This window comes from Pollicipes pollicipes, unplaced genomic scaffold, assembly GCF_011947565.3.
Source record: "Pollicipes pollicipes isolate AB1234 unplaced genomic scaffold, Ppol_2.1 Scaffold_4002;HRSCAF=4701_pilon_pilon_pilon, whole genome shotgun sequence".
NCBI classification, from domain to species: domain Eukaryota; kingdom Metazoa; phylum Arthropoda; class Thecostraca; order Pollicipedomorpha; family Pollicipedidae; genus Pollicipes; species Pollicipes pollicipes.
Window position 1 is genome coordinate 13,751,134 of NW_023596420.1, and position 22,461 is coordinate 13,773,594.

Sequence of the window (22,461 nt, forward strand, 5' to 3'; positions counted from 1 at the left end):
AGCGTTTTCAAAACGTTTGAGATGTCCCCCCGTTACCTCTAGTAATGTTCCGATAGGAATAAAATGCTCGCTGACGTGTTTTGATCACACATAATAATTAACTTCTTCTAACCACACACCGTAATTTGCCTGTCATTTAAGCTCAATACATTATGTAATCAATTTAGCGCCCTTAGATATCTGTTATCGTATTCAAACGACTAACGGAGTGAATTCATGCATCTCAAATCCGCGGATGGAATCTCGGTACATTTTACAACAGTTCCCGAACCTTCCCAGAGCCGGCTGACCGGGTGGACAAGCGACTAGCCAGCGCTAGCTGATCGACCAGTGGCCAGCCAGCTAGCTGGAAACCAATCTTATTGCAGATATCTTAGCTCCGGTTGCAGTCCGGTGATGAATCGAACTGGCACCGTATGTGTCGTTGGGTTCTGGGTCAACAGAAGGCACACACATATTATAGGAAATCACGCTCCTTGCAGGCTGTTATGCTGTCGTGTAGCATTCCTCAAGTTATTTCAGCACGACCTGGCATACGCATTAACACGTTTGAATACCGTGCCGAGAGAAATATTTGGAAAGCTTACATTGTGGGATGAAACGAGAAAAAAACGTTACGATAAGATGATAAATGACCTATCAATGTTCGACTGGTTTGCAGTGAACCGCAGCGCTCACTCGCCAGAACCTTCTGGAGGCGGATGGCCATCGTTTGGGTCGTGCCGGCGTCTCGGGGGGTCCGTCCCCTCCTCCCCAGCCCCCCGGCGAGGGGCACCGAGGGGAAGACATCCTGAAACAGGGGAGCCGGGGGGGGGGGGGGGGGCGAGACGTGAGGGTGGAGCCGTCAGCGTTATCAGTTTTCGACAGTCATTATCGTCGCCTTGGAGTCATCAAAACAGAACAGTCCTTTCAGTGAAGCCGGCCCTGACATTAGGTTTTTCCAAGGGTTTATTTCTAAGCTCATTAGCTGGCAATGTGGACAAACATGCAGCAATGCTTGCATGAAGCCACGGTATTGAGAAAAATCCCGTCACAGACTGCACGACTTTGGCCACATTTTTTTGCACGACGGTGACTGTTTCGGAAGCTGAGAGATGACGTCCGTGCTGATGCTCCCGCAGGTACCTGTAGATGACGTCCGTGCTGATGCTCCCGCAGGTACCTGTAGATGACGTCCGTGCTGATGCTCCCGCAGGTACCTGTAGATGACGTCCGTGCTGATGCTCCCGCAGGTACCTGTAGCTTGGTGCAGCGTAACGCCGGCACCTCCATGCTGGCGCCTGGCATGCCGGTCTCGTGATAAGAGTCCAACTGTGCTGTTCTCATGACGACCTCGTGAATCGGTGCCCTGTTTATGACCCCGTCATGGAGACGCTCCCGCTGCTATGCTGGTAAGAGTGGAATGATGCACTCCTGTGGCTATGCTGGTAAGAGTGGAATGATGCATTGCTGTGCCTATGCTGGTAGGAGCGGAATGATGCACTCTCTGGCTATGCTGGTAGGAGCGGAATAATGCACTCCTGTGGCTATGCTGGTAAGAGTGGAATGATGTACCCCTGTGGCTATGCTGGTAAGAGTGGAATGATGCACTCCTGTGGCTATGCTGGCAAGACTGCAATGATGCTGCTTGAGTCGTGCAACGATGAGTCCTTAATTGTATCACTCCGGAAGAGCATAGCTGCAACGATGTTGTCCCGTAGGCATAGAAACGTCTCAGAAAGGTTGAACGAGATTGGGGAGCAGCGCTTGATTCCAAGCCCATTCGTTCCACGCATCACCGTAAAATTAATGCTATTCTTCCCCAACATTGGGTCCGTGCCCCCTGGTCTCCCTTGTTCTTACATCTTTACACTGTCATGTGGTTTCATGCCAAAATATCCACCGACCGCAGTTACGTGTGTGAAAACGTGTAACATGACGACACTGTCTATATGATGAACCGCATCAGCCATAAAGGTATAAGCGTACGAACGCCATACGAATGATCATCGTCAAGCGCACCAAGTACGTAGGGATGTCTCCTGGAACGATCTATCAGAGCCACGGCCCTGAAGCTCCTTCCATATGGGCAGACTTCCGCCTGCACACCGCCTCACCATCCGTTTTTGAGAATACACCGCGCCACATGGGCAGGGCGGCGCAAATATTGGAATCATGCGGAGAAAATTCTCATTGCCTGCAAACATCCCCGTCATGCTGGTGCACCCCCGTCAACATACCACGTGGCGTGCCTGGGGTGGGCGCTTAGATGAGCATAGATAAGCAGCAAAAGGATTAACGCAACTAAAAAACCTGTTTTGACACCCTTATCTGCTAAACCTGGCGCCGACCCCCCTCGCACTCCACGGCTCCCCGTCGTGCCGATGCGGCCTCCCGGGCGCCGGCTTTCTCGCGTCCGCCCGCGAGCGTCCGCCGTCCGGGCGCCGCTCCCGAGCCCCGTCGATCAGGTGGTCCCGGCGCCGGTCGCAGCGAACAGCTGATGGCAGTGGGTCTGCGGCGAGCGAGGGGTGAGGTGCGGGACTGTACGTGGTGCTGACGGCCCGGCCCAGTCGTGACGCGAACGGCGCCCCAGCCTGCGGCCGCGAGTGACTCGGTGACTGTGACTGGACTGAGCGGCGACCCGCGAGGCGGACGGGCAGCGGCGAGCATGTCGCAGTCACGGCGGCCGATGTACGCATGCAGCCGCGACCTGTCATCGTTCGCCGTCTCCAGTCGCCGGCTGACGGCGCGAGGCAAGCCGGCGACCGAGCGCGACAAGCAGACGGACAAGGAGAGCGGGTTCGAGTCGAGCCCCAACAGCCCACGCGCCGGCTCTTCACTCGAGCCTGGAAACCAGTGTCTGCTCGCGGCGCAGACAGGTGAGTTCCGTGAGCGGCCCGTTGGCGGCCGGTGGCGGCTCAGGCGGCATGCGATCGCAGCTCGCGTTTGATCTGCGGCCGGTGCAGAGGTTCGGTTGGCGGCGGCGCGTACCGCGCGGAACTGGCCCGCTCCGCCAGCTGCGGGCCGACTCTGCAGCGGCGCAGCTGCCAGCTGGCGGCAGCTGCACGCGCCGCCGCTCCGAAGCGGGGCGCTAACGGGCCCGGACGCTCCCACCGAAAGTGGGCCGACGCCGCCGCTACCGGCGACCTGTTCCTTTCGTTCGTTCATTCACGCGCCGCAGCCGCTTTCGACGGCGGCTCGCGGCGCGGCGCCGGAGGAGGCGGCGGAGGAGGCCGGCGGGCCCGGGACGGCCAGGCGGCGCTGTCGTCGGCGACGGTTCAGGGTCAGGGGTGGCGTCAGGAAGTCGGCACTGCTCGGCAATGACGAACGCTTCCGGTAGATTTAAAGCCCAGCATCGTTCTGTTGACTCAAGAGCGCGGCGGCACAGGAGTTCGGAGACGGCGTTTCGAACTATCTTAACGCTTCATGAAGCCGCTGCTGGCATAAACACGGCGTTAACAAGTACTTTCACTCGCTAGATCCACAACGCCACGCCGTTCTGCTCTTTGTTCATTGCCGTTCACGCTGATGACGGTTTTTGTGCTTGCGGATCCTGTTGGGCGCCGAGGTTGCGAATAGCTGTCGCGCACTGACGGCAGGTGCCCCTGGTGCCCCTCTAAAGGTGACAGTGCAAACGGAGCGTGCCAATCAGCCCTCCAGCGCGACGACCAAAGTCCCGGATGGTAATTCAGCATTCGCCAGCGGCCATTTTGTCATTATCCGTCAAATGGCTCGGGTACGCGTTTGGCTTTACTCGGCTTTTTGCACGAGCGCGGGTCTGCGCAGCTGTTCACATGGGATCCGCGAGCTGTGCAATCGGAGGAGGGAACGAGCATGGACGAGCGAGATCGAACGGACGAGTGGAATCTGACGGGACTGCGTGACACTCCCTTCATTGCGGAGACACCCAACCGCGTTTTGTATGCGAGCACTACCCAGCAGGCGTGTTGTGAAGGGCGCATGATTTCGCCACCAACAGCTGTCATCGGATTCGGCTGTTATCGGAGCAGGAAAACTCGGGCGAGATGCTCGCTCGGGAGAACCGTCCTTGTTCGGCCGAGACGCAGTCGCCTAACGACGCTTCCCGGAGTGGTGTCGGTGGTGGGTTGCTGGGAACCGTCTGTTTGGCGGGGTTCGGTCTGAGTCAGCCCTTCCTGGCACACCACGTCGGACTCGGCGCCGTCCAGCGGGTTTCCGCCGGCCGCGAGTCCAGCGCCATCTGTTGGGGAAACCCCGCACCAGGTCCCGGCGTGGCGAACGGGGGGCGTACGGTACGGCTCGGAAACGACCTGTCGTCCCAGCTGAGACGTGCGGGACACCGGATGTTCCCGGCCGCCCACGTGCTGGAGGCGCGGCACGGACAGCTGATACCGCGAGCGGCGGCGGGCGGCGGCGCGGTAGTCAGCTGGGCAGGGCCCCTCTTTTCGGCGGCGCGGTAGTCAGCTGGGCAGGGCCCCTCTTGTCGGCGGCGCGGTAGTCAGCTGGGCAGGGCCCCTCTTGTCGGCGGCGCGGCCGGTCAGGGCCGCCGGCCCCGACTGGCGACCCCTGCGTGACCGGCTCACCCTGACGGCTGGCAGCGGACGGACGCGGCTGCACGAATTGCGCGGAAAGCGGCGTCCGTTTTTAGGAGGGCCTGTACCAGGCGGAAGCGTGCACCGTTTCCGTGTTCAGCACCGAGACCAGCGGCAGCCGTAACGGGTAGCCGCTGTTGCATCGCGCGCTCCTTTTTTGGTCGTCCATCATCTGAAAACAGGACTGATACATGCCACCTGTCACCGCACCGTCAGACTTACGAGCCACCTGACGCTTTGGTTATCGCACCGCGCGCGACGAGAACTGACCGAATCTGCTCGTTACACTCCACTCATCCGCGGCCGGCTTTGCTGACGAAACGGAACGCCGGCTGACCGCGCGCTGCAGTGAAGCCCCTCGGAGCCGGCGGCGGCCGCGCTCCGCCGGTGACCTGGTGTCGGCGCCGGCGTCGGCCCGACGTCCGGCGCCGCGCCGCTGGCCCGTGTCGCACCGTTACGACAGCTCGGCCGACGCCGGCGGTTGCTACGCGCCCGCGGCTGGGGCGCGGATGCCGGTCGGATGCGAGGAGGCGGCGCCGGCGCGGCGTGCACCGGCGTTTCTTCGTCCGCGGGTCCGGCCGGGGCGCGGCCGCCTGACGTAACGCGCCGCGACCGCCGCTTCCTACGTCCGGCGGCGCGCGCGTCATTCGGCGTGACGTTACCGCGGAGGAAGTCCGGGCGGGCCACCCCGGGGAAGCTGTGACGTCGGCTGACGGCGAGCGTGACGTCACGCGATCTGAGCCGCGGCCGCAACAGGCGCCGTCCTTCAAGCCGGTGCAGCGCCGTATTTGGCCGCGGGCAGCGTCGACGTGATGCATGGAGGGAATCGGTCGCACAGGGTCGGCCAGTCATTAGTGCTCTCCGGCGAGTGGAGCCTCGATCGGCCGGGCGGCTGGTGTGAACGCGGCTGTCGGGTACGTCGGCTCGTCGGCGACCTGCCCCGCCAGCTAAGCCGCTCTGCTGGCAGGCGGCCCGCCCCAGCAGTCTGCCGTGTTTCGCAGTCGAGAGGACCTTGGATGAAGTCAAGCTTACCGATGGCCATTACATCACGGATACGGCTTACGGATGCTGTTGATGTCGCTCACCAATGCTCCTCACGGCTAATGCTAACCCCACAACGTGGACGCTATCTAATCGCGGAGGCGGTCGCGTCCCGTTAGTCCTCCGCAGGTTTCTCAAGCCACGCTAAGCGTCGTCCGGCGGTAACGCGGCTGTGGTTTTGCGGACTTCCTACGGGGCGGCGTCGGTTCACAGCCCGGCTTTGCGGGGCTTTGCAGGCAGCTCGTCCATGCTGCGGCCGGGCAGATGACCGCGGCGTGTCGGCGAGTCAACAACCGACCGATGCCCGCCCGCTGCTCGGCCGGGCGCCTGTCCGGTCGGTCCGGCCGCCGGTTGTAATGGCCGCTCAGCAGAGCCGATCATCTGTCGATCAAGTTGACTTTGTTTTGTGGGTGAATCAGGCAGTTGGCCGGACATTCTGACGGTTGATCGGGTAGTTGATTCACGCTATCGATGCCTGGCCCACTCGGGGCCTTTTTGTTTGTTATCGGGAGTCCATTACTGCACGGTTGGGCTGCACGGCTGGGCGAGGTGGCTGTCCGGCTGGCCTGCCGGTCGGTCCGTGGAGCGGAGGACGCGGCTGAACCGCGGACCGGACTAGCGGCCATGCGGACGGCCAGTCCCGCCGAATGACGTCTGTAAGACGACAGCGCTCGAAAGGCCGTCCTCACGACCAGGTCGAAGAGATAGCGTATATGGCTCTGGCGGATTAGCCAGCGCGCGGGCCGCGGCCAGCTGTCCAGTAGAAGAGCCGTGCTCGCATTCCTCGGTCTCCCCACCGTTATGGAGGGCGTTCCTTCCTGTCAGCTGCCCTCCGATTCATCGCGATCAGCCGCAAAAACGGGTGCTGGGCGGCGCGGCGCCACCCGGACCCCGTCCGTCTGCGACGCAGCTCAAACTCCGCAGCCGCTGCCGGGCCGGCGGCCCCTGCGCCGCCTGCGTGACCTCGGCCACTGACCCGTCCGAGCGCGATCCCCCACAACACGGCGGCTAACGTGTCGGCAGATCGCGCTGCCAAGTCCAAATCCTGCCGGTCTCCGCGCCGCGGCGGCCCGACAGCGCGTCCGGTCGGCGGGGTGGACGACCCGCGGTCGCGGCCTCATGGCGCCGCCGGTGAACGAACGCGCCATCTGGCGGCGCGCGGAACGGGCCGCCGGCTGCCACTGACCAACTCACCGGCACGGCGGTGGCGGCGGCGGCGCAGTCAATGACCGCACGGCAAGGCCGCGCCGCGCCGACGGTCGCTCTTTGTGAGCGAAGCCGTCGGCGCCACCGGGTCATCGGGGCAAGTCGCCGTTCGGGCAGGAGTTGGGGGGGGGGGGGGGGGGGGGGGGGGCACGGGACTGAGGCGTAGATGTGAGGTACGGTTGGAGCGACGTATGGTGGTGTCGGGGTGGGAGGCTGAGTGCTGTTGGCCTATGAAGAGCCTTTGAAGATTGGTGTGTTCTTATACAGTGTCTGCCGTCATTTTGCGATCCTTATGCTTTATGACGTTTCCATTAGATTCCCATCCCGTACGGTCTTGAACCGTGCGGCTTGGCGATGCCTTCCCATAGGAACTTCATCCCGTACGATCTTTAGCCATGCGACCTGTCAATGTCATTTTCAGACCATGTGATCTTTTACCGTACAGACTTGATCCCTTACTTTTCCATCATGCCATGATTTAAATGCCATCTTCAGATGCCACATGCCATGCCACCTATTAAAGTAAAACCATTTTACATAAAAGAAAACGTGCAGCCATCCCCGTATTCGCACAACAGCACCGCGTGTTGAACTCAAGAAGTCAGTTGTGACAATTGGCTTCGCGCTGTGTCACAGCTACGTCACATTCGTTGAATGTCTTGCACTGTGTGGCGAGAAAAGTCATGCAGTTTTCCTATACCCTCATCCAACAACGCTTCATTAAGACTGAGCAGAGCAAAAACCACATCAAGGAAAATTGGTAGCAAACCACACCCTATGTATAGTCATAGGGCCTGCTTATTTTCATAAAATTGAATAGTAGCAGTGACTGATCGATGCCGCTCCCGTGCTGTCCGACCGATGTTGCACGCTCTGTGATCCAACAACGTCCATATTTGCCAGTATTGTATGAAATATTCTCTGTATTGCAGGGCATATAATCCAACATGTCCGGTACGCTTTGTAACAACGTGTCTTCTCGTTGCAGAGCTGCGCCACCAACGGTCTGCACAGTCCAGCGAATGTATTTCGCTGGAAAGCTTTAAATTCATCAAGAAACTCGGCAGTGGAGGTAAGCCCAGTTTGCGGCAAAACGCCTGCAACCGTCCGCCATTGCGTTGCACTTGGTGCTTTTTCTCCTCTTTGCATAAGGGTCATGATGACTCCCTTCTCCGAACAGTGGCTGGATCCCCTGTGTGTAAGTGTAGCGCAACTGGATCTTCAGCTCTGGGGTATGTCAGTCCTGTCTCTGGATGCACCGTCTCGCATCCCTCCTGGCATATCGTCCAGAGATCCTCGCCTTCGGCCGTGCAGTGCATTCTTGTGCACAGTGCACTTCTTGTATTAGGCTGACTTTGTGATGATAGCACCCCGTCTCTGGGTGCGCCTTGCTGCCCTGTCTCCGGGTATACTGTGCCCCCTGTCTCCCGGTGTGTCGTGCTCCCCTGTCTCCGGGTGTGCAGTGCTCCCCTGTCTCCGGGGGTGTGCAGTGCTCCCCTGTCTCCGGGTGTGCCGTGCTCTCCTGTCTCCGGACGCGTCACCACGCCGGTTGCCGCATCACGCGGCACCGAATTTGTCGGCCGCCTGCCGCGCCAGTCAACGACCCCGCGCGGCGGAGGCGACCGAGCCGGGCAGGCGGGCGCGGACGCCGGCACGCGCCACCACACCTGCCACCCTTCCCTACCACCCTCCCCCCCTCCCTGGACTCCCGGCGCCGGCTCCTGACGCGGCCGGGGCTGGCACTGTGAAGTCTGCTTGCCGGTGGCTCCGCCAGCGCGGCTCTCTGCCCCGGTATCTGTAATCGGCACAGAGCGCCGGAAATGGCAACGTGGCCTTTCCGGCGCCGCCGCCGGCACCGCGTTCTGGCGGCGCCCGCGGGCGAGTCCTCGAGCGGTGGTGTCCGGTGGCGGGCAGAACGAGGCGTTGACCTCCGCCCCCTGAGAGGGCCTCTTAGGTACCCGGCCTCCCGTCACTCGGCTTTTTGTAGGGCGATGATCTTTCAGAAGAAAGCAGATTTCAGATGGAGTTGGGTGATGCCGCGGATTAGGGTTCGCTCATATCGGGAGCATCGTGTGCTAGGAGTCAGCGCGGCGGCCGCTCCGGGTGCATGCAAGCCGTGACGTCACAGGGGCTCACGGACGCCACGTGCGGGCTGCTCGTCGGATATCTTCTGCCACGCTGTTGCGAGATTTCTGGTCGGATCCGTTCGCACAGAGCTGGGCCACTCCACAGTGTTCAAAGGAGACAGCCACTGTATTTTTGTTTTTCACTGGTGCCCGGCCTTCAACCCCTCTCGACCGCCTCGGTCCGCGCCCGCCAAGTCTGTCCGTGGCTGATGTTCCGACACGCTCTTTTTGATTGACTGGGACATGGCTTCCCCTGTCGGGAGCCGGCAGTTTACCAACGATGTGTGCGGTCCAACCTAGTGCATTTTAAGGTTAACTGTATTTGCGCCAGTGTTTTCACCGCAAGTGGCTGGTCACGAGTCATATGAGATTACAAAAGCCACGACCATTGTTCTGCTGTTTTTGTCTCCACTTCTTGTATTAGGCTGACTTTGTGATAGCTGGCAATACATTCCGAGGGGTCCTAATCCCAAATGGCTCTCGAAGCGTCCCAGATAAGATCGCACAAAGTTTGAGAAGTCTCCATTTTGATGGCCCTCGCACAGTTCACTGGCACCTAACCCTTAACAACGTCACATCCGATAACCTTGACGTCCTCGGGGATACCGACCGCCTTGTTTGCGGCATTCCTGACAGGAAAACACTCTAAAGACACATCAGTGCCATGCCTGTGATAAGCACTCAGGCGCCTGCCCGGCCGCGGTGTTTACCGCTGCATCGGCGCCCGTCTCCGGTGTCCCGAGGTCACGTGCAGGGGCGCGGCCCCCGCTCCGCCGCAGGTGTCCCTCGGCCGGCCGACCCGGTCGACCCGACCTGCCGTTGTGCAACGCGCGCCGACCGCGCACGCAAACACCGGCGCCGGTCGGCCCGGGCCGTCGGCCGCCGGTCGACGACAGCGCGCTATTTGTGTGCGTGCGCGCCGCTGCCCCCGTGACCCTGAGGGTTCAGCCAACCTGCTGGCGGCGCACGCACAGCGGCCGGCCGACTCTGCGCCAAGGTCGCCGGCGGCGGGCTCCGGCGGAGTGCGTCGGATGGGCGCCCAGACCGTCGCTGTCGGGCGGGAGCCGCGCGTTGCGCGTTGCGATAGGTACAGGTGGTGCTGCATTGGTCTGATATGCAGGCGCACGCTTGGCATTGCCGCTGTCGGGCGGGAGACTTCGCAGCGCGCACAGAGGATAGAAGCACAGCATGGCGCCACTGCCAGCATCGCGCCGAAGATTGTCCACTGCGCAGGCGCGTGCGTGGCCCGGCGCTGATTCCTCATTGGGTGCTGCAGTCACGCGGGTTAGGCCTGCGGCGCTCCTGGCAGCTGACCGCGCCGCGTATGCACGATCACATGGCCGGGCTGCACTGGGCCTGCCAGCCAGCGGAGGCTGTCGTTCGGTCGAGTCAGCCCAGCGCAGCACTACGATTCAGGGCCGCGGCAGGGCCGGACCCAGCGGCCGCGCGCGGAGGCTGGCGCCGGCTCCCGAGCTCAGCCACTCATGGGAAGACGCGGACGAGCGGAGACGTGGCGCCGGCCGACCGCCGCGCGCGGGTCGATGCGTGATTCGCGCGCGCGTGGTCGACCTTCGCGGCGTCGGGCGAAGCGCGGGGATGCGAGGTGTGCGCGGCGGCCGGCGGGCCTAGCCCGCGCGGCGCAGTTGCGGTGCGGAAAGGCCAACGTCCAGCTGGTCTCTGCACTGCCGCGCCGGCGCTCCTGCAGCCCGTTAGTCCTGACGAAACGGGCCGGCCCGACCGGCCGGTTTCACCACGCGTGCGGCGCGGAAACCGGCCGCCGCGTACCAACTGGGTCAAGTTCCGAGCGGCTTGCGGCGCCTGCCGCCGCGCTCCAGAGATGGCACCACCGGCGCCCACCTGCCGACGCAGTCGGCGACGCCGCGTACGACGGATTCCGCATGGCCGGTGCTCGGCGCCGGAGGACGAGCGACGGCGCGAGCTGTGGAGCTGACGTCACCGTCGTGGCGCCGCGGCCGGGCGTGATGACGCCCTGTTCGGACCACATCCGGTCCCGCATTCCACAGCTTCGGAGCGGCCGCCTGTCGCGGGCGCCGCCCTGTACCCTGACCTCGCGCCGGCAGCCTCTTATGGCGTCGCCAATCGCCGGCCGCCGCTGTATGCGTGCGTGCGGGGGTGTGCGTACCGCCCCCCCCCCCCAAGGCGTTGGGGTGACGCTTCGCTGAGCCGGGCGGATTCACGAGGGAAATGATTGAGAGCGTCCAGAGCGGAGTAGAAATTGGCGATCTCCCAGCTCACGTGCGCTCTGCCGACGCCGCACGGACCAGCACAAAGCCGCACCATTGGCCGGCTGCAGCCGACGGGGCGGCGTTTTCCGGGCGGCGCGCGCCTTTCCTCTCGGTGGTACGGTCCGTGCGGGGCGGCGGTACAGTTACGTGCGGTCGGGCGACGTGCTGCCGCCCGTCATGGCCGTCAGCTGACGCCACGCCGCCGTCCGCCCGCTGGCGCGCCGGCGGCCGACCGGACGCACGCGCCGCGGCGTTGTATTACCTTACGTGGGTGTCGTGGGGGAGTGAGTGAGCGTGTGTGTGGGTGGGTGAGCGGGAGGGCAGTGTGTGAGCGGGAGGGATTCCGTTGGGAACCCATGACGTCATCAGGACCGATGTTTGGACGGATCGTGGGGTATGGAAGTGGACATTGTCCACTGGGCGTATTGCTTGGAAGGTGCCAGTCGAGAGGGGCTACATGAAGTGTTTGTAGTGATTAAGCAGCGGGAGGACGGTCCGTGATCAACTTACAACACGATTGACGAAATCCTTCTCCTCCAACTTACCTTGTGCCTGAGATTAGCTTACACTGGATAACGTAGCTGCTGACTGTGCAGCAATGCTCTACTCGTCTCCAAGAGCTGCTTGGCGAGTGGTGAACGCCGCTGGGTTTGAAGATTTCAAGGACACTTTAAACGCCTGCGATGTCAAAGATAGCCCGCATCAGTCGCCTGCCTTCTGCAGGCAGGTAGACAACTGCGATAGGTCTTCAAGGTCCCAAATCGAATGTATCGGTTAAACGACGCCGTTATGTGGAGCATTGCCTGATCACGTGTCATGTCGATGATCTGGTTAACCGTGGTAAGCCAACGAAACTCTGTTGACACAGTGAAAAGATAGTGGTTGGCAAAGAAACCAAACCGGGACCCAGGGCATCCAGCTTGACCTAGTTTTACTTGGCCTCGCCAACAACTGTGGTAATCAAGTACGGTTACGGCAACAATGACGCGGGTTGAGGCGGCGCTTCTCAATCGATCGGAAGAGACCTCGACTGAGGAGGTAGTGTCGGGAACCGTTTTTAAAACAACTTCAGTGTAATGGCGGTCTTTGACACTTTTGGCGACTTGGAAGCACGGACCGTCAGTCCCGGAACTCCGCCTGACCTCCCGACACATAAGCGACACCAGCTAGGCCGAGAAACCCGCACCGAACCAGCCGAGCCGGACCTGTGGTGTCGGCGCCGTCAGGCTCCGCTGGCCGGCCGCCACCCGGCGCCGGTCGTCCCTCGCGCCGTCCGCCGTAGCCAGCTCCGTGGCGGCGCCAGCTCGGCCGGCCGACCCCGGCAGCGACCGTGTCGAAACCCGGCGGCCCTGCGCGCGCCACCATCGCCGCGATCGGCGCCAGGGCCGCGCTGATTACGTCGCGACGGATCAGCGGCGCTGCGCCAGCATTGCCGCAACCTGCCGCGCCGCGACCCTGACCCAGTCCCGTGCCCGGGGGCTTTAGAGCGCGCGGGCGGGGCGTGCTGGTGGCCCGCTTCTGTTCCCCTGTGTGCAAGCGGCGGCTGCAGAGACCTTGGCCTGACTCTGTTGCGCCCCGGACATGGCCGGTTCCGGGTGGGGAGACACTGCCGGCTCTGTGGAATGATCCGCTGCCATGGCCGCAAAAAGCAAAAAACCGTGCGGAACCAGTGAGGGTGGTGTATGGCTCAGCTTTCCAGACCTCGCCATATCGGATAGATGATGGGCAAGATTTCACGTTGGGCAATCATATAGATATGGAGTTTCTTCCGGGACATGGTAGCGTCGTGTTGACCGTATCAGACAAAGCCGCTGACTGCACCCGTCTATCCGTGCTCCAACACCGCACCCTGCCCGCACCCGCATCCTTCTACCCGTAGCCCCATACGTCTGATAGAGCGCATCCCTTGCGACTCTAACCGCGTGTATCTGGCCACCTGTGAATCTGTCCATGTCCGACTGCACCCCCGACTGCTGCGCCGACTGCACCTGACTGCTGCGCCTCTCTTCCTCAGGATACGGCAGCGTGGTGCTGGTGGAGAAGCGGCGGGGGTCGCGACCGTGGCGCGCTCTACGCCCTCAAGATGACAAACCTGAACCGGGCCGCGCTGGTGGAGCGCGACATCCTGCCACGCCTCCAGAACGTGCCGTACACCACCGACCTAGCCTACGCCTTCTTCTATCAGCGCCAGCCTGCCCAAGGCCTTCCTCGCGCTGTGTGAGTACTGACCTCGGGCTGTCGGCATGCCGTCCCTACCGGACTGTTCACGACTGTGCGTCGTTCCAGTGACATGTCGCTCCTACCGGACTGTTCGCGACTGTGCGTCGTTTCAGTGACATGTCGCTCCTACCGCACTGTTCACCACTGTGCGTCGCTCCAGTGACATGAATGAAGCGCGCGGTGTGCTTCCTCCGCTAAGTGCATCAGCTAAATATGCAGCATCGCTGGGCGCGCGCCGGGCGTTCGAAGCTGGCGCACCAGAGCGACTGCGCCAGTCCGGCGCCAGGTCACGTGGTGACCGTTCGTCGATTGGCGCGGGGCGGCGGCCGTGTCGCGGCGGCCGAGGGCGGCGGCCGTGTCGCGGCGGCCGTGTCGCGAGGCCTTCCGCGCAGCCGCCACTCCCACTACCGCGGCGCACCTCTCCCGCCGCTCGATGCGTTCTGCGAACGTCGCGTACCGGGAGAGCCAGGCGGGCAGGGGATTATGGGCGCGGCGGACTGCACATCGACCGGTGCCGACACGCCGTGCCCGAGCCGCCGCGGCAAAATGGGTCACGGAAATGGGACAACACCGGCGGGAGCCGCGCCGTGACGCGCCACGACCGCCGCGGGTGCGGGGTCGTGATCACGGACCAAACGGCGGCGCCAGCGTCGCGCAGACACCGCGCATTAGCGTCTTTGTGTGCGGATCCTGGCCGACAGACAAAGAACATGGCCGTGTTTTTCGCCCGGCTGGGAGGCCACGTGCCCAAAAAGCGCCGCGCACTGCGACGCAGAAGCGGCGCGGTGGTGGCCTGGGATCTCCGGCGAAAAAACATCCGTGTCGGTAACGGCGGGTCCTCACCGGCGTTCGCGACCGGGCCGCTGACCAGCGTTTGGCCGCGGAGCCGGCTGCGGCGCGCGGCCAGGTCGGCCGGAGCGGCGGCGTGCCGCCCGCGGGCGTGCCGGTCAGCTGTTGGCCGGCGGGCACGCCGCTACGAGGCTCGTGCCGCGCGCCGTACAGAGCCAGCCGGCGGCGGCAGGGTCGACCTTGACTGGCGGCCCGGGGCCGCGCCGCCAGGGTCCGCCCGCTGCTGCCGCCCTGTGCGCCGCCTACGTGCGTCGACGGCAGGCCGTCCGCGCGGCAGGGGCGGGGGGGGGGGGGGGGGGGCGCCGCGCGCGCCGATCGTGTTGGCTTTGGCCGGTGGTAGACCAGCTGACGGTGGGCGGCGCGCGGCCCACAGCTGGCCCTGTGCCCGGAGGCGGCGCACCCGGTCCGACGCCGCCTCAGCTGGACACGGGCTGAGGGGGACCGGCCCGGCCAACTCTGGCTGGCAACCTTGGCCGGTCGAGCGCGCGGCGCTCTTACGACACGACACGGCGTGACAGCCTCGCGCGTACTTTCTACGGCCGCGACCGTCGCGGTGCCGCCCGCCGCCGGCCGCCACAAAGGCCGCTGGCGCCGCCCGGCGCGCCGGGGTTTCACAGAGGTGTTTTACCGGCTGCGGCCTGGTCGGCGGGCCGGTGTCGCCCGGTTCGGACCGTGTTTACACGGGGCGGCAGCGGCCCCCGACCGCCGTCCACTCGCCCGGCTCGCCAGGCTCCCCGCGCCCCGCTCAGGCCCGCCGGCGGCGCGGCGCGGCCGGCGCCAGCTGTTGCGTGCGGCGCCGGCCGCAGCGGCCGATTTGGGTGACCGGGTGGAGCGGCGGCAGGCGGGCACGCGCGCGCGGGCCGGCAGATGGCCGGCCGGCCCCGCCCCCGGCCAAAGCCGACGCGCCGCTCGGGCGCGTCGGCGCGCAGCCCGGACGCCACTCTCCGACCGCTGACGGCCTTTTAACGGGAGGGGGAGGGGGAGGGGAGGGACACGCGCGCGCCGATCACCGGGGCAGATAGCGCCAACCGGGGACTTGTCGCAGCGATTTGGACGCGTCGCCGTCGCGCCGGCCGATCCGGCGTCTGGCTCCGGCGCCGCCAGAGCCGCCGGAGCCGACCGCTCGACTCTGACTCGCCGCATGCCGGCGGAGAGTCGCCGGCCACTTGTGCAATTGAACTGACACCTGACGCCACAGGCGAATGCCCCCGCTCAGCCGGCCGGCGGCCAGGTGGGCTGCCAAGTGGGCTGAAGGCTGCACTGGGACTGCCAGGCTGACAGCTGCGTCCCTCTGCAGCTTATGCGGTCGGAAAGGACCTGTTCTCGCTGGTGGGCCCCAGCCGCAGCCCCGGCTACCTGCGCCGCATGTTCGTCTACAACTACGCCCGCTACGTCGACCGCATGAGGATCGTGCTGGCGGAGCTGAGCGTCGCCATCCGCTTCCTGCACGAGGTGAACATCAACATCAGCATGAGCACGATCGAGATGTCAGCTGCAGCGGCTCGCGCGCAGTGGGATGAAGGTGCAGCTAAAGTCAGGTTTTCGAGCTTTGAAAACCCGATGCGCCTATCGACTCGATGTTCGTGGTGGCGGGAAGAGGGGGGGGGGGGGGGGGGGGGGGGAGGGAATTATTTAGAGGGTGAACTGTGATTGGAGGGGTGAGAACGAGGTTCGCAAGCTCACTTTGGCGTCAAAGACCACCCGGGCTTTCCCGAAATGTTATGGGTCCCTCGCACCCACCTTTGACCCTTGGTTCACGGGTCCGCTCTGACGTGAAAACAGACAGCCCCATTTGCGTGGACTTTGTATGATTCGCGAGACGCCCCTCCTCTGCCGTCGGCCCTCCCTTAGTTTGGCCGCTAATCATCTGTCAAAAGTAACGAAATGTGGACGCAAGCCGTCGCAATGTTTGTGCCGAGCAACAGTCTCCTTTCCGGAACCGCAGGCGACCGGGCAGGGAGCGTGCTGACGCCATGACTACCTGGTGCCGCGCGGCTAGTCCGCGGGGTCGGTGTAGCCTCTGAAGCTTGCTTGCCTTCACCGCGCCGTCATCGAAGACCTGTCTCCTGACCTGCCATCTCCAGTGATCCTCGTCACCCCTCGCCCTGGAATGGCATCACCTAGTTCCTCATAGCTGCCAGGTCGCGATGCAATTTGCTACTTCCAGTCGTGCTGCGCTCGGTGAAGTCCGGCGATGACGTGAGTCGACCTTTCCAGAACAACATCTTGTACCGCGACCTGAAGCTGGAGAACGTCCTGGTGTTCGGCGACGGCCACGTCCGCCTGGCCGACTTCGGCCTCTCGCGGCACTTCGAGGTCGGCGAGTCGGTGGGTGAAGTCGGCTTGACGACCGGGTGCTCTGCCGCTGCCCTGGGGGCTCGGCGCCCGCGGGGGCCCCTCGGCATGATCGAGCGGGGCTGCCGCTCAATACACCCGGGCCAATGTCGCTCAATTAGCCGGACGTGCGGCGCGGGCGAGGCCGGCGGTCATGCGGTCTCCGGCTCAGTCTCCGAGTCGGTCTCAGAGTCGATCTCAGTCGGCCTCGGAGTCAGTCTGCGAGTCGGTCTCCGAGGCCGTCTCAGTCAGCTCGTAGTCGGTCCTTCTGAGCTGCTGTGAAAGGCCGGAAGGTCCGTGCTGGCGGGGCGGTGGCGCTTGCAGTACAGCTCCCTCGCCGCTGCGCTGTCCGCGACGCCGTGCGAGGTCGTATTACGTGTACGGCCGCGCACGGCGTCGGGCGCCCGGCTAGCCCGATCATGGGCCCGACACAACCCCTGCGGCCACGTTAACGGTCATGTTACTCTGGTCTACACCGCTTACAGTCTGTCTGCACAACAGTCTGACTGTTTAGGAATGCGCCGATGGTCGCTGGCGGTCGGGACTACCCCGTTCGTCCCCACGAGCCGTCCCTGATGTCTGCCCGCCCTGGCCCCCGCCCGGCTGACTCATGCCCGCCAGCTAAGCCGTCCCCTCTCTCTCCACAGACGCAGATCAGCGGCAAAACGGGCACTCCGGACTACATGGCTCCGGAGGTGCTGAAGTCCAGCGGCGCGCACGGACCCGCCACCGCCTACAGCTTTGTGAGTACCGAGATAGAGCCGCGGCCGACTTTCAGTCCCTATCCGGGCTTCCCCGGCCCTCCTCGGCCCACACCAGCCCACCCCGGCCTCTCGGCCCGCCTCGGCCCTCCCTTGCCAACCCCGGCCCACCTGTGGTCTTCCCCGGCCCTTCCCGGCCCGCCCCGGTCATCCCCGGCGCCGCCCCATACACTCCTAGGTTCCCTGGAGCGGCCTCGCCGGGATCTGCAAGATATCAGCTGCGTCGCTGACAGCCGGCGTTGGGTCAGTACCGGTGACGTTGGAGCGCAGTTCGCCTGCCATTGCGGCGAGTTTGCGGACATCAGGAAATGATCGCCAGTGTTGAGTGCGCCGAACGCTCGTATCGGTGTTGGGATCACCCAAACCCCGACGTCGTTAGCTCAGTACACTTGCACGTGAGCTGCCGCCGGTGGCGTGTTGGCGGCACTTTCTCAGAAATTTTTCATTTCTCATTGCGATGCTTGGTTTGGACTGAGTCCTGAAACACCTTTCTGTCTCCGGCATGGAGTGTTATTCTCCCGTGGCGCATGACCTGCATCTCCGGTGGGTGAGGAAGGGTGGGGCAGCGCGGGGAAGGGCGTGCTCAACGGCGCCAGGGCGGAGCTGGACATCCGACAGCACCAAGTGTCTCCTGCCTTGCAGCCGTTCACTGAGACGCCTCCAGCTCATGTTTACCGTTCTCGCCCTTGGTCCTCTCGGGCCGCTGCGAGGCGAGAGGGGCAAAGTCCGCAACGCCCCCTCCTGATTGCGACAGTGACGCGGCCAGGGGCGCGCTGACAGGAGCGCAGCGGGCTCGCTAGGGGCGTGAAGCGCGACCTTTGGCCACGGGGCCGAGAGGACTGGCCGGGTGGTCTGATCAAAGTCCAGGGCCCGGTCTGCTGCCTCGCGGTCCGGGTTAGCTGGCTTGCCGTGGTCTGGGTGTGGTCTGATTCATTCCGGTGTGACGTGGTCTGATCTGTTCTCGCCTGCTCTGGTCGGGTCGGGTCGGGTCGGGTCGGGTCGGGTTCCTGACGTTCGTGTCTGGATTACGGCGCTCGGGTGTGGTCTAGGCTGAGTTTGGCTGGGCCCGTCTGGTCTGGTATGGTCAGGTGGTCTGCTCGGGGCTGCGGTGGCCCTTTCTTTCCTGGTCTGCCCTCGTCTGGCCTGCGTCTTGGCTGGGCTCGGCTCGTCTAGCCGACAGTTTTCTCTGGCTGCGGCAGGCGGTCGGTCAGCGCTGGCCGCCGCCGCCGAACTGGGTCAGTGGGACAGCGTCGCCCGGCCGACCTAGCGGTGCCCTCGGGACTTCGACACCTGCGGTCAGGTGTTGCGTCGCGAGGACACCGCTGTCGTCCCGGCCGCCGGGGCTGGGCCGGTGCTTGTGGGCACATTTTCGCATGCTCGGGTGGGTTTAAGTTGTGAGGCTCATACCTCGTCGTCGGCTCTCCCGTCACCAGACGTCTGCGGAGGCTGGGAAGGGGGGGGGAGGATCTGTCACCCGGCTGGCCCGTGACCTGTCCGCCGCCTGCCCTCGTCGGCTCCGACGCGTCGCCCCCGCCCCCGCCCCCTCCCCGCCCGGCCGCCTCTCCGTGGCGTCGGCACCGCGTCGGGAAATTGGACCGCTCCGGCGAGAAAGTGAAAGCACGCAGGCGGACCTGTCTCGGCCGGGGCGCCAGGCTTCATGGCGGCGCGATTCTCTTCAGTTGGGCGGGGAGAGGGCACTCTCTTCGTCTACCGTCTCGGTACAATCGACTTGGCTCGGCTCTGTGGATGCCTGTCTGGCGGCAATGCTGCGGAGGCTTGATTCAGGACGCTGGCTGTGCCGATCTGAACATTGTGTGTGCTGGCATCGGGCTTCTCTGAATCCTTTCACCGCCGTTTTTTCCTTGTCAGCGGAGGTGGGTTTCCTTTCGCGCTCGCACAGCCTCTTGTTCCTTTGTATGCAAGTTGATGATTTGGTGTGATCTATGGTATTTTTCGACATCTGTAAGGGAAAAGCCTGCTTGATTAGAAATAAAGTTGAACTTTTAAGACAAGAATGCCCGTAAACTGATGCTGATTTAGCTTTACTTTTCCGCGCGCGGGCTTCACTTTCACACATGCAGCTAGACCAGAAGCTGTGAAATGAGGAAGCTTCGCAACGCCGATTGCTATCTCACCCAGCTTACACAACACCAACAGAAATCGTGCACAGAAGCTAACCAGACAACTCCCTTGTTTTGCAGGAGGCCGACCTGTGGGGTTTGGGCGTCATAGCTTACGAGCTCATCGTGGGTCAGCTGCCCTTCAAGGGCCGTGAAGTGGCCGATCTCGAAGAGTAAGTAAACTGCCTTGATGTTTCCTGGCTAGCTCTCGTCCATTTCTTTCTTGCCCTCGTCCCTCCCCGTTTTCTATTTGTATTCTCTTCATGTAATAACCTATTTTGTTTTGCTTGAATCGATAGTCTACTCTCCGTTGAATTTAATGTAGAAAAGCATAAGGCGGCTTGAAACGCTCGAGTGCAGGCCATGCAGGCCCCCTTGGACAGCGCCTCCCACTAACGCTCCCAGTTGCTGTTGCCACCGCCCGTGGCCCGACGGGCGTGGTGGGGGGGGGGGGGGAGGGGGGGGGGGGTCGCGTGCCGTGCCGACGCGTCTGGCCGCCGCCTCCGCCGCCGACGTCGACGACGCCGACGCTCTCACTGAGGCTCGCCGCCGATTAGGGTCAGCGGACGCCACCGCGGTCCGCCCAGCCGACGGAGGGGGCGGGGGTCGGCCGCGCACGGCCCGCCGGCGCCGGCCTTTCACAGCGCGCTGTCCGCCGGCGGCGCAGTCGTGCGCTCTTGACACGAGGAAGGCCAGGAGCCCGACCACCCGCGCCCCAGCGCCCCACTGACCCAGTTAGGCCCACTCTCCCAAACCCGTCGGCCAGAAAGTGAAAGGATTCCTGGCTGCGGTATGTCGCGCGGGTCGCAACGCGCCGCAACACCGCGGCCACGAAAAACGCGCCCTGACTGACGACGGCCCGGGACTTGGCTGCCCTCCCCTCCCTCAACCTCACACACGCACGCATGAGGACGCGGACGGCGCCATTGGACGCGTGCTGTTCGGGCCGGGGCGCGTCCCACAATTATGCCGGCTGCGGCGCGTTTCTGGGTCACTTTCGCTGCGACGCGCGTCGCCGGCTGGCCGGTGGTTAGCCAGCGAGCCGCCAGCGCGTGCCAATGTGACGTGACGGCACTGAAACGCGTCGCCCTGGCGCGCGCGGCCTCGGCTCGAGAAGTTGGCGCTGCTCTTCCGGGAGAAGGTCCTGCTCGGGCACTTGCCCTGGAGAGCGAGCCGTGGCGCCACGTTCGCTCGCTTTTGAGCGTCGCTGGCGCTTCAGACCTGGCGACTGTTCTGAGACCGCGTCAGCTGACGGCAAGTTTCTCGAACATCTCATGCTCCGTCACGCTCCGGCTCTGACCCCGCCCCTCTTCTCCTCAGGTCGATCCTGCACGACCCGATCGAGCTGCCTCACCACTTCATGGAGGAGAAGTTCAGCGTCCTGCTCTCGCACGAGAAGCCAATGGTGCTGGCCGGGCTGAGCTTCATCCGCGCGCTGCTGCAGCGCCGGCCCTGAGGACCGCCTCTCCAACGACGACATCCCGGGCCACGTGTTCTTCAGGGTGAGCTGCGCACGAAGGCGCTGTCGCACGGGCGCTGTCGCACAGGCGCTGCGACACCTGAGCGCTGAGTGTCGCTGCCGACATCCGGCCGCGGTCACGTGGTCAGTTTGCCAGGCAGTAATGAAGCGGAGGCGTCACCGCAGAGACGTCTCGCGAAGCAGCGCCGTGTCGTGCGACCTCCCGCCGCGACAGCATGCGGTGTGGATGTGGGGCGTGCTTTATCAGATTGTTGCCAGCTGATGACACGCTGACGTTTTTCTCGGTGTTCGTCAGGATCTGGACTGGGAGAGCGTCAGCTCCGGTTGCCATGACGACCCGCCGTTCGACATCAGCCGAGTTCTGCGGGAGCAGGCGCCGGACGATGAGATTCAGCGCATTCCGTCGGCCTTCACCGGCTCGCCGTCCAGCAAGCGGCACAGGAAGGACAAACGGCCCAACTCGAGCGGCTATGATAATCCGTCCAAGTATAGGGTGAGTTGTGGTGGATGGGGGCATTGTTGATCTTTAGCGGCCTTTGTTCATGCTCCGCTGTGGGTACAGTTCCCGTGTGGCGAGGGTGACCAGTGTAATGCGCACTGACACTCTGGTCAGTTTTATTGACTGACATGCTGGTCAGTCAGTTTAAAGGCCAGCTGTGCTCTTCACTTGTATGCTGTTTACATTCCATCGTTCGCGAGGAAACGGCATACTTTCGCCGGGCCTTTTCCACAATTTGGTAATGGAGCTTTATGAACATTCTTCAAAATCTGATCTCCTTGAAATTTTTCTGTGATGTCATAAGTCTTTGAGAATGGGAATGTTTATTCATGCAATGCCGACTAGTCACAATCGTGCACAATCCCAGTCACAATGGAAAATAAATTATGCGTGCATTCCCGACCACGGACCACGACCACGACCCGGACGTGCGCCGGTCCCGGGTCCACGCTGACCGCTCCCGTCCGTCCGCCGGCAGAACTACCACTACTGCAACAGCCAGTTCGGCTGGTATGTCTCCAGTCTGGAGAGCTCACGGGGCCACGACAGCTCCGAGGCGCTGCCCGAGAACGTGCAAGTCGACGATGACGACCCGCCGGCCGACGGCGACGGTGGTACGGCCTTCGACGACGTGCCCCGGCCTGCTGGCGTTCGAGAGCGCCGCCGCCGACGACTCGTGTCTCTCGTCGCCGCTCAGCCCCGACAGCTCGTTCGGTGAGGAGCTGGACGAGAGCGAGCCCGGGGAAGGGCCGGCGTCACCACCACCGCCGCGGCTGCCGCTCCGCGTCAGGACATCCAGCTCTTCCCGCGCGTGCGCGTGCTGCCCGCACCGGAGCCGGCGGCCGCCTCGCCCCGTCACGTCGAATTCGACGCGTCGCCGGCGTCACCATCGCCGTCGCCGCCGGCGCCGCCGCCGCGGCGCGCGACGCGGCGGCTGCTGGAGCGCGCCGCCGCGCCGCTGTCGCCAATCCCAGAGCAGGCGTCTCCGCGGCCGCGCCGGCGCCGTCCGGCCGCCCGACCTCGGTTCGC

The 22,461-nt window shown here is 63.7% G+C and overlaps 1 protein-coding gene and 1 long non-coding RNA gene across 2 annotated transcripts; both read left to right on the plus strand.

Moving 5' to 3' along the window:
• Positions 1-2,499: 2,499 nt before the first annotated feature.
• LOC119094124 (protein kinase C-like 1B) lies at positions 2,500-19,630 on the plus strand. The gene is made up of 7 exons (XM_037217201.1): positions 2,500-2,858; positions 7,786-7,869; positions 13,184-13,279; positions 15,536-15,771; positions 16,456-16,566; positions 17,220-17,315; positions 19,535-19,630. The coding sequence occupies exons 1-7, from the start codon at positions 2,648-2,650 to the stop codon at positions 19,628-19,630; spliced, it is 930 nt and encodes a 309-aa protein (XP_037073096.1). The 5' UTR covers positions 2,500-2,647.
• A 1,270-nt stretch (positions 19,631-20,900) lies between these two features.
• On the plus strand, positions 20,901-22,188 carry LOC119093551 (uncharacterized). The gene is made up of 3 exons (XR_005093636.1): positions 20,901-20,955; positions 21,229-21,426; positions 21,911-22,188. It is a non-coding gene; the product is annotated as an uncharacterized LOC119093551 (long non-coding RNA).
• Positions 22,189-22,461: the final 273 nt, after the last annotated feature.